Source organism: Triticum urartu, chromosome 2A (genome assembly GCF_056163025.1).
Source record: "Triticum urartu cultivar PI428250 chromosome 2A, HENAU_Tu73, whole genome shotgun sequence".
Taxonomy (NCBI): Eukaryota; Viridiplantae; Streptophyta; class Magnoliopsida; order Poales; family Poaceae; genus Triticum; species Triticum urartu.
In genome coordinates, this window is record NC_141874.1 from 618,904,873 (window position 1) to 618,920,279 (window position 15,407).

The 15,407-nt window shown below is 45.7% G+C and overlaps 1 protein-coding gene across 1 annotated transcript; it reads left to right on the plus strand.

Moving 5' to 3' along the window:
* The first annotated feature begins 8,640 nt into the window (after positions 1-8,640).
* LOC125539227 (uncharacterized) lies at positions 8,641-10,238 on the plus strand. Its single transcript, XM_048702608.2, has one exon. The coding sequence runs from the start codon at positions 9,049-9,051 to the stop codon at positions 9,652-9,654; it is 606 nt and encodes a 201-aa protein (XP_048558565.2). The 5' UTR covers positions 8,641-9,048; the 3' UTR covers positions 9,655-10,238.
* Positions 10,239-15,407: the final 5,169 nt, after the last annotated feature.

Genomic DNA, 15,407 nt, shown 5'->3' on the forward strand with positions numbered 1-15,407 from the left:
GTGTCTTGGTCTCACCGAGATGGACTTGCCAATGCGCTGCGACTTGTTGAATTTATTTCGGTCTCACCAAGTTATGCGATATGTCTCGCGGAGTTGGCTTGACATTCTCTCTGTTGCCTTATTGCTTCATTTCGGTCTCACCGAGTTGATGCAATTGGTGCCACCGAGATGATGTTTGCCCTAAGCCTTAACACATCGGCCCCACCGAGTTGTTCCAGTCGGTCCCATCGAGATTCCTAACATTCACATTTTGAACTAATCGGTGCCACCGAGTTTAACCGTTTGGCCTCACCGAGATTGGTCAAATGTGTGTAACGACTGGATTTTATGTGGAGGCTATATATACCCCTCCACCCCCTTCTCCATATGTGAGAGAGCCATCAGAACATGCCTACACTTCCATCATACATTTTCTGAGAGAGAACCACCTACTCATGTATTGAGATCAAGATATACCAATCCTACCACAAGAATCTTGATTTCTAGCCTTCCCCAAATTGCTTTCCACTCAAATCATATTTCCACCATATCCAAATCTATGTGAGAGAGTTGAGTGTTGGGGATACTATCATTTGAAGCAAAAGAGCAAGGAGTTCATCATCGACACACCATCTATTACCTTTTGGAGAGTGGTGTCTCCTAGATTGGTTAGGTGTCTCTTAGGAGCCTCCGTCAAGATGTGGAGTTGAACCAAGAAGTTTGTAAGGGCAAGGAGATCGCCTACTTTGTGAAGATCTACCCGAGTGAGGCAAGTCTCGTGGGCGATGGCCATGGTGGGATAGACAAGGTTGCTTTTTCGTGGACCCTTCGTGGGTGGAGCGCTCCGTGGACTCGCGCAACCGTTACCATTCGTGGGTTGAAGTCTCCATCAACGTGGACGTACGATAGCGCCATCTATCGGAACCACGCCAAAAATCTCCGTATCTCCATTGCGTTTGCACTCTCCAAACCCTTCCCTTTACATTCATATGCAATGTTTTATTTTCCACTGCTATACTCTTAGTGTAGGTTGATTGCTTGACTTGTGCTAATTGAAGGAAATATGCCCTAGAGGCAATAATAAAGTTATTATTTATTTCCTTATATCATGATAAATGTTTATTATTCATGCTAGAATTGTATTAACCGGAAACATAATACATGTGTGAATACATAGACAAACAGAGTGTCATTAGTATGCCTCAACTTGACTAGCTCGTTGATCAAAGATGGTTAAGTTTCCTAACCATTGACATGGGTTGTCATTTCATTAATGAAACATAAGTCTGAAACATTTGAAAAGTTCAAAGAATTTCAGAGTGAAGTTGAAAAATCATCGTAACAAGAAAATAAAGTTTCTACGATCTGATCGTGGAGGAGAATATTTGAGTTATGAGTTTGGTCTTCATTTGAAACAATGCGGAATAATTTCGCAACTCATGCCACCCGGAACACCACAGCGTAATGGTGTGTCCGAACGTCGTAATCGTACTTTACTAGATATGGTGCAATCTATGATGTCTCTTACTGATTTACCGCTATCGTTTTGGGGTTATGCTTTAGAGACGGCCACATTCACGTTAAATAGGGCACCATCGAAATCCGTTGAGACGACGCCTTATGAACTGTGGTTTGGTAAGAAACCAAAGTTGTCGTTTCTGAAAGTTTGGGGCTGTGATGCTTATGTGAAAAAGCTTCAACCTGATAAGCTCGAACCCAAATCAGAGAAATGTGTCTTCATAGGATACCCAAAGGAGACTGTTGGGTATACCTTCTATCACAGATCCGAAGGCAAGACTTTTGTTGCTAAATTCGGAGTTTTTATAGAGAAGGAGTTTCTCTCGAAAGAAGTGAGTGGGAGGAAAGTAGAACTTGATGAGGTAACTGTACCTGCTCCCTTATTGGAAAGTAGTTCATCACAGAAACCGGTTTCTACGACACCTACACCTATTAGTGAGGAAGTTAATGATGATGATCATGAAACTTTAGATCAAGTTGTTACTGAACCTCGTAGGTCAACTAGAGTAAGATCCGCACCAGAGTGGTATGGTAATCTTGTTCTGGAAGTTATGTTACTAGACCATGACGAACCTATGAACTATGAAGAAGCGATGGTGAGCCCAGATTCCGCAAAATGGCTTGAGGCCATGAAATCTGAGATGGGACCCATGTATGAGAACAAAGTGTGGACTTTGGTTGACTTGCCCGTTGATAGGCAAGCAATTGAGAATAAATGGATCTTCAAGAAGAAGACTGACGCTGACGGTAATGTTACTGTCTATAAAGCTCGACTTGTTGCAAAAGGTTTTCGACAAGTTCAAGGGATTGACTACGACGAGACCTTCTCACCCGTAGCGATGCTTAAGTCTGTCCGAATCATGTTAGCAATTGCCGCATTTTATGATTATGAAATTTGGAAAATGGATGTCAAAACTGCATTCCTGAATGGATTTCTGGAAGAAGAGTTGTATATGATGCAACCAGAAGGTTTTGTCGATCCAAAGGGAGCTAACAAAGTGTGCAAACTCCAGCGATCCATTTATGGACTGGTGCAAGCCTCTCGGAGTTGGAATAAATGCTTTGATAGTGTGATCAAAGCATTTGGTTTTACACAGACTTTTGGAGAAGCCTGTATTTACAAGAAAGTGAGTGGGAGCTCTATAGCATTTCTAATATTATATGTGGATGACATATTATTGATTGGAAATGATATAGAATTTCTGGATAGCATAAAGGGATACTTGAATAAGAGTTTTTCAATGAAAGACCTCGGTGAAGCTGCTGATATATTGGGCATCAAGATCTATAGAGATAGATCAAGACGCTTAATTGGACTTTCACAAAGCACATACCTTGACAAAGTTTTGAAGAAGTTCAAAATGGATCAAGCAAAGAAAAGGTTCTTGCCTGTGTTACAAGGTGTGAAGTTGAGTAAGACTCAATGCCCGACCACTGCAGAAGATAGAGAGAAAATGAAAGACGTTCCCTATGCTTCAGCCATAGGCTCTATCATGTATGCAATGTTGTGTACCAGACCTGATGTGTGCCTTGCTATAAGTCTAGCAGGGAGGTACCAAAGTAATCCAGGAGTGGATCACTGGACAACGGTGAAGAACATCCTGAAATACCTGAAAAGGACTAAGGATATGTTTCTCGTTTATGGAGGTGACAAAGAGCTCATCGTAAACGGTTACGTTGATGCAAGCTTTGACACTGATCCGGACGATTCTAAATCGCAAACCGGATACGTGTTCACATTGAACGGTGGAGCTGTCAGTTGGTGCAGTTCTAAACAAAGCATTGTGGCGGGATCTACGTGTGAAGCAGAGTACATAGTTGCTTCGGAAGCAGCAAATGAAGGAGTCTGGATGAAGGAGTTAATATCCTATCTAGGTGTAATACCTAGTGCATCGGGTCCAATGAAAATCTTTTGTGACAATACTGGTGCAATTGCCTTGGCGCAATTGCCTTGGCGAAGGAATCCAGATTTCACAAGAGAACCAAGCACATCAAGAGACGCTTCAATTCCATCCGGGATTTAGTCCAGGTGGGAGACATAGAAATTTGCAAGATACATACAGATCTGAATGTTGCAGACCCATTGACTAAGCCTCTTCCACGAGCAAAACATGATCAACACCAAGGCTCCATGGGTGTTAGAATCATTACTGTGTAATCTAGATTATTGACTCTTGTGCAAGTGGGAGACTGAAGGAAATATGCCCTATAGGCAATAATAATGTTATTATTTATTTCCTTATATCATGATAAATGTTTATTATTCATGCTAGAATTGTATTAACCGGAAACATAATACATGTGTGAATACATAGACAAACAGAGTGTCACTAGTATGCCTCTACTTGACTAGCTCGTTGATCAAAGATGGTTAAGTTTCCTAACCATTGACATGGGTTGTCATTTGATTAATGGGATCACACCATTAGGAGAATGATGTGATTGACTTGACCCATTCCGTTAGCTTAGCACCCGATCGTTTAGTATGTTGCTATTGCTTTCTTCATGACTTATACATGTTCCTATGACTATGAGATTATGGAACTCCCGTTTACTGGAGGAACACTTTGTGTGCTACCAAACGTCACAACGTAAATGGGTGATTATAAATGTGCTCTACAGGTGTCTCCGAAGGTACTTGTTGGGTTGGCTTATTTCAAGATTAGGATTTGTCACTCCGATTGTCGGAGAGGTATCTCTGGGCCCTCTCGGTAATGCACATCACTTAAGCCTTGCAAGCATTGCAACTAATGAGTTAGTTGCGGGATGATGTATTACGGAACGAGTAAAGAGACTTGCCGGTAACGAGATTGAACTAGGTATTGCGATACCGACGATCGAATCTCGGGCAAGTAACATACCGATGACAAAGGGAACAACGTATGTTGTTATGCGGTCTGACCGATAAAGATCTTCGTAGAATATGTGGGAGCCAATATGAACATCCAGGCTCCGCTATTGGTTATTGAACGGAGACGTGTCTCGGTCATGTCTACATAGTTCTCGAACCCGTAGGGTCCGCACGCTTAACGTTTCGATGACAGTTATATTATGAGTTTATATGTTTTGATGTACCAAAGGTTGTTCGGAGTCCCGGATGTGATCACGGACATGACGAGGAGTCTCGAAATGGTCGAGACATGAAGATTGATATATTGGAAGCCTATGTTTGGATATCGGAAGTGTTCCGGGTGAAATCGGGATTTTACCGGAGTACCGGGAGGTTACCGGAACCCCTCGGGGACTTAATGGGCCTTAGTGGGCCTTGGTGGAAAGAGAGGAGAGGCGGCCAGGGCATGGGCCGTGCCCCCTCCCCTAGTCTGAATAGGACAAGGAGAGGGGGCGGCGCCCCCCTTCCTTCTTCTCCTCCACCTCTTTCCCCTCTCTCTCCTAGTCCAACAAGGAAAGGGGGGAGTCCTACTCCCGGTAGGAGTAGGACTCCTCCTGGCGCGCCCCTCTCTAGGCCGGCCGCACCCCCCTTGCTCCTTTATATACGGGGGCAAGGGGGCACCCCAGAGACACAACAATTGATCGTTTGATCTTTTAGCCGTGTGCGGTGCCCCCTCCACCATAGTCCACCTCGATAATACTGTAGCGGTGCTTAGGCGAAGCCCTGCGTCGGTAGAACATCATCATCGTCACCACGCCGTCGTGCTGACGAAACTCTCCCTCAACATTCGGCTGGATCGGAGTTCGAGGGACGTCATCGGGCTGAACGTGTGCTAAACTCGGAGGTGCCGTACGTTCGGTACTTGATCGGTCGGATCATGAAGACGTACGACTACATCAACCGCGTTGTGCTAACGCTTCCGCTTTCGGTCTACGAGGGTACATGGACAACACTCTCCCCTCTCGTTGCTATGCATCACCATGATCTTGCGTGTGCGTAGGAATTTTTTTGAAATAACTACATTCCCCGACACTAATTGCTAAAATCTGCCCACAACTAAAATTGGGAAAATGTTAGATTTTTATTTGGTCAAGTAGTCTAATCATCCCCCTCTAGACATACTTTTGATCCTACACAAAGTTGTCACCATCGCCCGATCACACGAATCTAGGGTTTACCCCAAAGCTACAAAGGTGGAGGACGGAGAGCATCACCTTAATGCTGCTATCCGGAAGGGAACAATGCTCAAGAGCGTAGTCGTTGCGAGCTCTGGCACGACTAGAGACAAGGCTTTCACCTGGACAAACCCTACAAGCTCTGCACCATGGTGGCGTAGATTTGGGTCGAGCCCTGTTTGGTCCCCATAGTGAGCCCGAGGCTGCAACCACCTAGATCGATCGACCGTGGTGCGTTGGAGCATCACACAAAAAAGACTTCGCTCTCAAAAGGGAAGGTCATAGCTGACTAGGCCCCGCCGCATCAAACACCATCTAGCTACTAGGTCGCCACAACAACCACCGCACATGTTGGAGCACCGTCCATGGGTCGCCACAACAACCACTGCACACGTTGGAGGCACCATCCGAGGCCGACCATCGTGCAATCCATCACAGGGGTGTGTGCACCCGAGCAAGGTAGCGTGAAGGGAAACTCACGCCCCTTACGACAACAAGGGGAGGGGAGAGGAGATGGGTTGTTGCCGGTTGCCAAGGTTCCTACCCAAGCCGCGTAAAAGGAGCGATACAGGAGCCTTTTTCGTACATTCATTGACAAAAAATTGGGAGATAATTTCGCTTCTTCCACCCTGTGCACGAACCAAGGATGCACACATGCTTTTTAGAATACGAGTACCTACGTGCATGGGCACCTAGGCCGTTTATGGCAAGCCATTTTTATTAGTGCATGGCGTGCAATCAATGAAACATTAGCTTTCCATTTTTTATTTGCATGCACTGCTGTCAATAATTGCTTTCCAAAAAATATTATGTTGATTTCCTAGCAATAATCCCTTTCCAAATATTATGTTGACGTATTATACCTCATATAAATATACACATACTCAGACTATTATATCTAACAAAAATATATACGTACCATAAGTATTGTGTAATGAAAAATATACATATTCCCGTCGTATTATATGTACTAAGAATATACACATACCTGCTGTATTATACAAAAAGATTATGGATATACCTCGGGTATCTCAAATACCTACTAACAAGACGTAATGAATATATCTAGATATATCATGAGTATGTAGATACCTAAAAAATATCATGAGTATGTATGTAAATCTGGTATGTATATACTTAAATGGTGTACGTACTTCAAATCATTGACACACGCCGAGGTATCAAATACCCGCTAATGAGACACAATGTACGATATACTCACAAATCTCCTTGTATATACCCAGCAAACTTAAAAATAAAACAGTATACCCAATGTGTATGCGCGTGTATATACCTACGTGAAAAAGGGTAGGAAAATATTTTAGGCACCCCGTCAACATGTAGAAAGTAAAAATCTGATTGCGTATATACCTCGGTACATGAAATATGGCATCCATAGGTATCTAATATCGGAAGTGATAAAATCGTAGGAAAGAAAATGCTATCTTAATTTGGAATAATAAAAATGTTGTATGTGTCCAGCCAACCATGCAACATACGTCAGATCATACAAATATGAAAAAAATCTATGTATACCCAAGGACATTTTCTCTCTCCAATTTGTATTACTAACGTCTCTTAACAAGGAAGGATGCCATGCATTGGTATTTTTTTGCATGCTAAAAAAGTGTTAACATGCATGGCGTGTTGGATCATATTTAATGGTATCCATTTATGGTTATCTTTATAACTCTTTCCAAACTACGTAATTATTTTCAAATCAGTAATCTGTGATGGATTGACCTTTAATGCAATCGAACGGTGGAAAGGCAAGGAGGCTGGGCACCTAGGTGTCCCAAATGGTCGTCCTATATATACATATACATATACATATATATATATATATATATATATATATATATATATATATATATATATATATATATTGGTCTCACCAAGTCTAGTCCATATGAAAATTTGAAATACGAGTAACTAGGATTATTATATTAGTTACTGGACTGGTGCATGCAGTTCTCCACCACATATCAAGCATGATCCTCGTTACTCCTATAAAGAATGTTGAACTACCTGCCTCCTGGGGGACATCCTCACCGCCACCGTCAACCATCGTCGGTCGAAGAAGAAGGCGAAACACTTACCTGCTCATCGATAAAGAATCTTTTCGACATGGACAAATCGACGAGGGTGAGGGTGGCGGGAGTTCAGGCCGTGGAGCAAAGAGGGCTAAATAGGCAAGGCAAACAGCGAGAGCCGAGAGGTGACCGAATTATTGGCCCCGCCGATTTTTTGAAGAAGCACGTGAACTCGTGCCATCTCCCCGCTCGACGAGCTTGACGTCGCGTTCCCCTTCTTTGCACGCGGAGAGCTTGGCCGAGTGAAAATGGTCGATTTGACCGTTCCTGCCAGCCTGGCCGAGAGGTTCAGGATACCGAACACACACACGCCTACGGTATGTGAGCTGATACTTGATAAGGTGAAATACTCATTTTTCCTGACCAGTCTACCTTATCAGCCTTGGATTTGGACTAGGCTCCACATTAACATCCGGCCAAAGTAGCACCCCGCATAATTTTCTTGTGGAACGTCAGTAGTAACCTTTCACCACCGCAACGTTTAATAGGATTATCTGACGGCACAGCGTTAGGACAAAACAAGCATTGTACACTTACGTACGCACCCACTTCGATCGTAAGCTATACACCTCCACACAATTCCGTATGCTCCAAACTCTCGACAGGGAAACGGAACCCCTCTGGCCCAGACCATTTTCTTATCAGGTGAGACTGTGAGAGCGTGACGTCTCTTTTTTTCCTTCTCATCCATCTCGCCCTGCCCGCAATGGGGGGCGGGCGATGGCGGGACGGCGACCGGTAGGTGCCATGTCAATTCCTGCCGCGATTCGTGCGTACGCATGTAGACACGGACGTAGCCTGGGATCGGATATACAACAAATAAACCGGAGCGTACACGGCCAAAACCCGAGCCCAAGAGATCCAGTTGTTTACTCGCGGCCTGATCCTCGATCATTTTGCTCGCTGTATGGCCGAGGACATGCTGGTTGCTGTATGGATTTGTATGTACAGATGGGAAATGTCGTATCCTGTACCGGTCGCGGTCGCTTCTTTTTGATGGGCAGCGACCCGGCGAGAAAGGATTCCGGATTTCTGGCCCAGGCCGCGCCAGATCTCCGGTTCCAGGCCGTCGCACGAGCACCACAGACCGCAGCCCCTCTCGCCCGCACGGCGCACACGGCACACACACGACACGATCGCGGGAAGCCCCCGACACCTGGGCAGGGCAGCCCCTCCCCCTAGGAGCCATCATCATTGCCCCAATAATTCACTCCCCGCACCGGACGCCGATCGCCACCACCACCACCACCAGTAGAGGGCGCGCGGCGCGCCAATAATAGGGGCGCGAGCATGGCGTCCCAGCGCTGAAACACACTGCACGCTGGTTGGTCAGTGGCCACTGGCCGGCCACCGCACGCGCGCACCCACGCTTCGATCGAGCAAGAGCACGCCGATGTCCATGCGCGACCGCCGCGCCTCCGCCGTGTCCCCGTCGCTGCGCTTCCTCGGCTTCATCAAGCAGCCGGATGACGCCGGCGCTGCCGACCAGGAGCTCGAGCTCGACGAGCGCGACGTAGTCTGGTCGTCGTCCCCCTCCTTCTCCTCGGCCTCCACCGCCTCGTCGCCCTCGCCCACGCCGTCCCCGTCCGGGGGAAGCCACCGCTGGCCCCTCTCCTCCCGCGCCTTCCCGTCCGGCGGCGCCGGCCTGTCGTCGCTCATCGCCGACGAGGACAGCCGCTCGCCCAGCGCGGCCATCCCGGCCGCGGCCCGACGGGAGAGGCAGCCGCACTCCCAGCCGTACCACCAGTCTGCGCCGGTGGCCGTGCCTGCCTGGTCCAAGGCGACGGCGGACAGGCGACGCCGGGAGGCGGAGCAAGAGGCCGCTGACGAGGAGGACGAGGACGACGACGAACTCATGGTGCCGCCGCACGAGATGGCCGCGCGCCGGGCCGCGGCGGCGGCGTCGGTGATGGAGGGCGCCGGGCGGACGCTGAAGGGGCGCGACCTCCGGCGCATGCGCAACGCCGTGTGGCGTACCACCGGCTTCCTCGACCTGTGAAAAAGGACGCTCCTTTGGAGGTTTCTCTCGCTGCCCACGTCACTCCAATTCATGGTGTAGTATTCGTTACAGAAAATGTGGATCTTTTGTTGCTACGTTTGGGATTCTAGGCGAAATATTTTGATGTATGTACTACTAGTAAATTAACAAGTGGTTATGTTTTTCTAGAAGAAAAGATGCTGATCACGGAGCAATTAAATAAGGTCTAAATGGCTGGATTGAACTTGCAACTAACCACAATAGCCACTGGGCTACAATTGCTTTATGATCTGTACAATTTTTTCTGTAAAAAGATACTTCCTCCGACGTTTAACGTCTTATAAAAACAAACGGAGGAAGTACTTACTACTGAGCTTCATTTAGAAGGGAAGAAAAAGATTTGCAGAAGGTAAGTAAAATGTATTGCATGGTAGAAACATGTATGAGTGTAAATGTTGTACTCTCTTTGTTTATTTTTATAAGACGTTTAGACAATTCAGACAGCCCACAGAATAGTTCAGTGTCAGCTGTTCAAAACGTCGTATGAAAGTGAACGGAAAGAGCGTCTATTTTTATAATTGGAAAGACCACAACACATTTTACCAGTCGTACGTGTACATTGTGATTAGCAGAGTGCTTTTATCTGGTGTTGCACTAGTACTCTATCCAGGGTCTCCGTTACCAGCTGCAGGTGAAGAATCCTCTTTCTCATTGACACACTCTAATGGATTTGGTTTACAATCATGTTGATGCTAATTTTGATCCTTTTACTGTTAAATCCTGTTTTGGTGCTATCATTCGGGACAGCGCTGATTGCCTTTTTTTTTCTGCTTGGAATTGACTGGAAGGGTGCTTAGATGGAACCGAAGTTAAACTGTTATCTTGTTGAGAGCATCTCTGATGGTTGTGAGATAACTGTTGCTAAAATTTGCTAGTTCTTTTTCTTTATAAAGATGTCTCTCCCTCCGATTTCATTTAGTAGAAACTACAATGTCTTAAATCTAGTAGAATAAAAGAATAAAAGCAGCATATGCTATATATGACCTAGAGCATCCGAAGATCCACCTTCAGCGCATCATCAACCAGGCTTGTACTCATGGATATACCCATACCCTACCCGTTTATACTCACATGTGAACTTACCCGTGAAGTGTGTCGTGAGCTTGTGAACCTATGTTAAAGTTGTCACCAATTGTCAATTTAAATTAAGATAATTGTTATGTATTCATCTATCTGTTATTGAGTTGAGATAAATATTATTTTTGATCAAATGTGATACCGATGAATGTAAAATTGTGAATATCGTGTGTACTATTTAATCTAACCATTGGGTACCACATGTGAATTTGGTATCCTTTCGATATTTTGATAATATGTATGTTGTTGCTTTCTTTAGAGGTGTCATGTGAACATCGACTACATGACACTTCACCATGCTTGGGCCTAACAGAAGGCATTGTGGAGTAATAAGTAGATGATGGGTTGCTAGAGTGGCCGTATGATCAAAATTAGTCTAGAGGGGGGTGATTAGACTACTTGACTAAATAAAAATCTGACATTTTCCCAATTTTAGTTGTGGACAGATTTTAGCAAATCTAGCAAGTCAACCATCACCCTACACACGCAATTCTAAGAGTATAGCAGCAAAAAGTAAGACATTGCACATGTAAGTAAAGGAGGGGTTTGGAGAAGGCAAACACAGTGGGGACACGGTAATTTTTGGCGTGGTTCCGATAGGTGGTGCTATTGTACGTCCACGTTGATGGAGACTTCAACCCACGAAGGGTAAATGCTACGCGAATCCACAAAGGGCTCCACCTACGAAGGGTCCATCAAGAAGCAACCTTGTCAATCTCACCATGGCCACCGTTCACGAAAGACTTGCCTCACTCGGGTAGATCTTCACAAAGTAGGCGATCTACTTGTCCTTACAAACTTCTTGGTTCAAGTCCACATCATGTCGGAGGCTCCCAAGCGACACCTAACCAATCTACGAGACACCACTCTCCAAAAGGTAATAGATGGTGTGATTGATGATGAACTTCTTGCTCTTGTGCTTCAAATGATAGTCTCTCCAACTCTCAACTCCCTCTCAGAGATTTGGCTATGGTGGAAGAAAGATTTGAGTGGAAAGCAACTTGAAGAAGGCTAGAAATCAAGGTTCAAATGGTAGGAATGGAATATCTTGATCTCAACACATGAGTAGGTGGTTCTCTCTCAGAAAATGAGTAGTGGAAGTGTAGACACGTTCTGATGGCTCTATTGCTAAGTAAGAGGGGGTGGAGGGGTATATATAGCCTCCACACAAAATCCAACCATTACACACGACTCAACTCGGTGGCACCGACCTATGTAAAAGATATGAACTTTAGGAGTCTCGGTGCGACTAACTGGAAACATCTATGAGGGACCGATGTGCAATGATAAAGGCAAACCTCGTTTCGTTGCCACCGATTGCATCAAATCGGTAGAACCGAAGTGAAGCAATAAGACAACAGAAGGTTGGCAAGCTATCTCGGTGGCACCGATTGCAAAACTCGGTAAGATCGAAATAATTGCAACAGATGACAACGAGTTGGCAAGACCATCTCGGTAGGACCGAGATTCATATCGATGACTCCGATCTGTTAAGGTTTGGCTGTGGCAGTGTCTAGATGAACTGTGGGTCTGGATATGTAGGTTTCGGTGGGACTGAGTTGGATTGTCGGGTTTAGGACATATTTGGATAGAGAAAGTGGCTTAGGGTTTTTGAACAATATCACTAAGAACTTGAGCAACCAGATCATCAACAACACCTCATCCCCTTTTAATAGTATTGGTTTTTCTTTGGACTCAATGTGATCTTGGATCACTTAACAAAAAATGTAGAGTCTTGAGATTTTGCCAATCCATGTCCTTAGCATTTTGAGGGGTCCACAATCACTAGTCTTTGCCATGCCAATCATTGAACTTCCTGAAATCTTTAATTTGAATAGATATTAGTTCAATGAGATATATGTTATTCTTAATTACCAAAACACCCGGGGATTAGTTGCACTTTCAATCTCCTCTTTTTGGTAATTGCTGACAACATATAGATCAAAGCTTTGACAAATGATTAAATGAATGAAATACATCGTCGTTTTGAGAAGTATGTGATAAGAAAGAGCTCCCCCTAAATTTGTGTATTATTAAAAATTTGTGTTTGAATGAAAATGCACAATCGATTAGGATCATGGGTCACTCTTCCTTGTCACATACAACTCGGTGGAGCACACAAAGTGATATGATTGGAAGTAAGCACTCATAACCAAAAACACAAGTGAATGATCATACAAGATAATGATATGATAAGCAGTGTGCATAACATGAAGCATTGTATGATCAAGCACAAACAACCAACATAGTATCTCACACATACAACAAATCAAAGTAGCATAAACCAAGTAGTAGCAAAAGCTCGAAGAAATCAAACAAGCAAATCAAAGTAGCGTAAACCAAGTAGTATCAAAAACTCGAAGAAATCAAATGAGCAAAAGCAAGACGCACTCTCTCTCGAAGCCTAATGATCTATACAAATTCTCCCCCTTTGGCAACAAGTATCAATAGGCTTGGATAGGTATAGAGCTATGCGTCTCTCTAGACACGATCCGTGGCAGCTCCTAGAGGTGAAGATATCTGGTGGGCAGCTCCGTTGTGTGTAGACGGTGTTGAGAGAAGTGTATCTGCAAAAGCTTTGGCTGACGTCTGCTGAATTGGTGGAGTAGACATTAGCGGTGGAACTGATGGAGTAGCAGCAGGGGCTGAAGTGGTAGTCCTCATATCTATAGTAGGCACGGTAGCAGACCTTGCTACCCTAGGCACTGTTTGGAATCTGTTGTTGGAAATATGCCCTAGAGGCAATAATAAAAGCATTATTATTATATTTCCTTGTTCATGATAATTGTCTTTATTCATGCTATAATTGTGTTATCCGGAAATCGTAATACATGTGTGAATAATAGACACCAACATGTACCTAGTAAGCCTCTAGTTGACTAGCTCGTTGATCAACAGATAATCATGGTTTCCTGACTATGGACATTGGATGTCATTGATAACGAGATCACACCATTAGGAGAATGATGTGATGGACAAGACCCAATCCTAAACATAGCATAAGATCGTATAGTTCGTTTGCTAGAGTTTTTCCAATGTCAAGTATCCTTTCCTTAGACCATGAGATCGTGTAACTCCCGGATACCGTAGGAGTGCTTTGGGTGTACCAAACGTCACAACGTAACTGGGTGACTATAAAGGTATACTACGGGTATCTCCGAAAGTGTCTGTTGGGTTGACACGGATCAAGACTGGGATTTGTCACTCCGTATGACGGAGAGGTATCACTGGGCCCACTCGGTAATGCATCATCATTATGAGCTCAAAGTGACCAAGTGTCTGGTCACGGGATCATGCATTACGGTACGAGTAAAGTGACTTGTCGGTAACGAGATTGAACAAGGTATTGGGATACCGACGATCGAATCTCGGGCAAGTAACATACCGATTGACAAAGGGAATTGTATACGGGGTTGCTTGAATCCTCGACATCATGGTTCATCCGATGAGATCATCGAGGAGCATGTGGGAGCCAACATGGGTATCCAGATCCCGCTGTTGGTTATTGACCGGAGAGCAATCTCGGTCATGTCTACATGTCTCCCGAACCCGTAGGGTCTACACACTTAAGGTTCGGTGACGCTAGGGTTGTAGGGATATGTATATGCAGTAACCCGAATGTTGTTCGGAGTCCCGGATGAGATCCCAGACGTCACGAGGAGTTCCAGAATGGTCCGGAGGTAAAGAATTATATATAGGAAGTGCTATTTCGGCTATCGGGACAAGTTTCGGGGTCACCGATGTTGTACCGGGACCACCAGAAGGGTCCCGGGGGTCCACCGGGTGGGGCCACCTATCCCGGGGGCCCCCATGGGCTGAAGTGGGAAGGGATCCAGCCCAAAGTGGGCTGGGGCGCCACTTCCCCTAGGGCCCATGCGCCTAGGGTGGGGGAAACCCTAAAGGGGGGCGCCCCCTTGCTTGGGGGGCAAGCCCCCACCCCTTGGCCGCCGCCCCCCTAGGAGATTGCATCTCCTAGGGCCGCCGCCCCCCCTAGGCCCCCTATATATAGTGGGGGGGGATGGAGGAACTCTCACCTACGCCTTTGGTGCCTCCCTCTCCCTCTCCAACACCTCCTCCTCCTCCATAGAGCTTGGCGAAGCCCTGCCGGAGTACTGCAGCTCCATCACCACTACGCCGTCGTGCTGCTGATGGAGCCATCTTCCTCAACCTCTCCTTCCCCCTTGCTGGATCAAGAAGAAGGAGACGTCACGCTGACCGTACGTGTGTTGAACGCGGAGGTGCCGTCCGTTCGGCGCTAGGATCTCCGGTGATTTGGATCACGTCGAGTACGACTCCCTCATCCCCGTTCTTTGAACGCTTCCGCGCGCGATCTACAAAGGTATGTAGATGCATCCGATCACTCGTTGCTAGATGAACTCATAGATGGATCTTGGTGAAACCGAAGGAAAATTTTTGTTTTCTGCAACGTTCCCCAACAGTGGCATCATGAGCTAGGTCTATGTGTAGTTCTCTTTGCACGAGTAGAACACAATTTATTGTGGGCGTAGATGTTGTCAACTTTCTTGCCGCTACTAGTCTTATTTTTCTTCAGCGGTATTGTGGGATGAAGCGGCCCAGACCAACCTTACACGTACGCTTACGTGAGACCGGTTCCACCGACTAACATGCACTAGTTG